This window comes from Folsomia candida, unplaced genomic scaffold (assembly GCF_002217175.1).
Source record: "Folsomia candida strain VU population unplaced genomic scaffold, ASM221717v1 Fcan01_Sc005, whole genome shotgun sequence".
Classification (NCBI taxonomy): domain Eukaryota; kingdom Metazoa; phylum Arthropoda; class Collembola; order Entomobryomorpha; family Isotomidae; genus Folsomia; species Folsomia candida.
In genome coordinates, this window is record NW_019091197.1 from 4,489,927 (window position 1) to 4,492,841 (window position 2,915).

Below are 2,915 nucleotides of genomic sequence, written 5' to 3' on the forward strand. Positions count from 1 at the left end.
TCCTTCGAATTAACCGACATAATATTACAAACCTACGTCGTGTGGATGGTTATATGCTTGTTAGATATTTTGAATTATTTGGCACCAAATGTTTGAAGGATTTACGAGTCTTACCCCTTAACTACTATGATCAGTGGGCTTCTTTAACATCCTGAACTTCCAAGCTATGTGCTATCCAGAGGTGGTTTTTAGCCGCCATACCAAATTTTAGCTCGATATGAATATTTCGAAAAATCAGTCTGGATCACCCTCCACTGTCACTCTGGTCGCCCTTTATTCATATTTTACTTCACATTCTTTCATGGGAAGCCATTAAGTGCCATTCATCCCGGTAATGCGTTCGGATTGATTTATTTCGGTGAATTTATTTCTTGGTCATCAGTATGAATTGAGATATTTCTTTTACACTGCATTTTGCAATTATCTAGTAAGTATATACGATATAGTACTCTACAATTAATAACAAACAATGACAGTTCTGCATATAGCAATGCAACTTATTCGCCGTATTGGTCACGGACAGATTCATGGACATAAAAATGATCATGAACTTCTTTCTTGATAGTTGTGTATCCCTTTTCTCGAAGAAACTTTTCCAGATCTCTGCGCTCTTTGGGTGTGATGAACACCACTTCCACAACGATGACCTGTTGGAATATACCACTTTTCCGATTTACCAGGATATTTGATAGAATCGGATTATGTATGTACCTTGATTAGAATTTTATCAAATGGAAAATTTTTTAAGATCTGCATTTCCACTCCTTCTACGTCAAAGCTAAAGAAATCAATCTCCTTCAGCCCTGTAGCGGCAATTATAGTGTAAAGGGGAACACTTTCCACGTCGAAGTAAGTCCAATTTGTTGGGATTGAGATGTTCCACGCAGGACCAAGACGACCACTCCAGCTCCACTTTTCAGGGTTGGAGAAATTCACCTGTAATTTCGAAGATTGCTAAAGTTTACTGAACACTAATTAATAAGGGATGGCTGCCTACTGCTTCTCGTGTCCAACGTACCCATGTTTTTAGAATGTACTAGGGCCCTAGATGACAGATTTACTCATACATATTGTCCAACAAAACTCATGGCATGGAGCCAGATTCACATGCTTTGACTTTAAAAACCGCCATAGCTTTTGAAAGACCGGAAGGATTTTCAATATTTTTCAATTAATCAGAGTTGGATTTTCAGCTTGCAGTATAAAATTTATTTCTATTTTTTGAAAATTATTTTGCTGATCTTTGAAAAGGTTAGGCCCGTCCAGAGTAATGTAAAATCCAGCGCAAAATTCAAACCCTAACGCAACCAGAATCCACTGGCAGTGGTTACTCAGGATGCGACAAGCAGTTGGGAACCATCCCTTGCAGGAGTTGCTAGCAGTAAGGCATACAATTTTGGGGTATTGCGTCGTAGAAATACAAACTCCGGCAACCCACGCTTTCCTTTGTTTAGTTCGCAGATACGGTGTGATTCCTGGGTTGCATTCTATTAATAGTCCAGTCCATCCAAGGTCTGTCTCGAGGCGAAGGGTGTGCGAATAAAATTCACCTAAATATCATTTCATATTTTCATGATTCAACAGGGCAAGTTGCATAAGTTTGTCTAAAATGAATACAATAAAACTTACCGTCATTTGCTCCCGCCTCAATGAATACACCGTCCCTCTAATTTCAATTAATTAAAAAAAACTTCAATCAAAACACATAGCTATTTATTTGCAATGTGCATGTCTCTACACAATTTAGTAATGCTTCAAACCTGTCCCTTGAAATATTTTCTGGCCCAATCCCCATGATCGGTTACCCCTTTAACTGGATGATAGTCAAAATGATACGGAACATTGCTTTTCGGTGGTGGAGACAGATATCTGGCCCTCGTGTACCGAATTAATTTTGGGTCATTTTGATGCAAGAATTCAAAATTTTCTTGGACGTAACGGATTTCTATAGATGTCAGTAGATAATTAAATACGTAATATCCATTCTTGAAAATGAATGATGTGTACCTACCATCGTCTAAATTACTCGTCCAGCAGGGTCCTTGCAAACCCTCAAATGGCCGATAATCTGTCAATACATATATAGTGCAGATCTTTATATTAGTGCACTCTTAATAATCCGGTAAAGTCACGCAGGTAATGATTTCTCGGTAATAAATTTGGTAATAATATTTTACCAGGTAGTAAAAATTCGGTACCATTATGGTAAAACTTTATTAAAATACCAAGCCATTACCACGCGGTACAACTTATCATTACCACTTTGGTAGAGTCATATACTTGTGCTTTTCGGTAATGCTTATTACCAGATTATTTACAGTGTGTCTGCTTATGAATTTATAGGTCTTTCTCACCATTTCCCCACAGTAAGAGAAGTATTGTTGCCACCAATCCTGGAATTATGATTATAGTTAACAAACGACGAGAACGTTCCATAATTTTGGTAGGTTGAGAGTATTAGAAATATATTTAAACACGTTTCAGTGCATAATACGCAACACTCCTAACTTTGAAACATGTACACATTTATGATGACTTAAACCTGATTAATTGTCTAATCCCCCGCGTGATATAGTTTGGAAATAATTACACATTAATTAATATCCAATACAAATTGTAGAACATGCAAAATTATGTAGATATTGCTCGAAATGATAGAATAAAAAAATATATTGATGCATATTTTGTTAACTAGCGACGACTAAGGTGTTTTGTTTTCCATTATTTAACACCTGTGATAATATTTAATATTATACATTAATCGAACTAAATAATGATATACTAACTCCCTATAGTAAATTTGTAAATCAACGATTTGCACAAGTGGGAGTGAACCCGTTTTAAATATTGATGGTACATACATCCATTAGCTGCTAAGTAAATAATTTGTATAAAAGCTGGTCACGATGCACACG

General features: G+C 36.4%; 1 protein-coding gene across 1 annotated transcript; it reads right to left on the bottom strand.

The window, feature by feature from the left end:
• Positions 1-335: 335 nt before the first annotated feature.
• LOC110850067 (protein Star) lies at positions 336-2,669 on the bottom strand. Its single transcript, XM_022097549.2, has 7 exons — positions 2,355-2,669; positions 2,012-2,068; positions 1,761-1,945; positions 1,630-1,666; positions 1,393-1,550; positions 712-936; positions 336-647 (listed from the first exon to the last, which is right to left on the bottom strand). The coding sequence occupies exons 1-7, from the start codon at positions 2,434-2,436 to the stop codon at positions 498-500; spliced, it is 894 nt and encodes a 297-aa protein (XP_021953241.1). The 5' UTR covers positions 2,437-2,669; the 3' UTR covers positions 336-497.
• Between the last annotated feature and the right edge of the window lie 246 nt (positions 2,670-2,915).

Coding starts and splice junctions, on each gene's coding strand:
- LOC110850067 (XM_022097549.2), bottom strand. CDS start 2,436: ATGGAACGTTCTCGTCGTTTGTTAACTATAATCATAATTCCAGGATTG. Junction 1,551..1,629: donor TGAGGCGGGAGCAAATGACG/GTAAGTTTTATT, acceptor AATGATATTTAG/GTGAATTTTATTCGCACACC. Junction 648..711: donor TTGATAAAATTCTAATCAAG/GTACATACATAA, acceptor ATATTCCAACAG/GTCATCGTTGTGGAAGTGGT.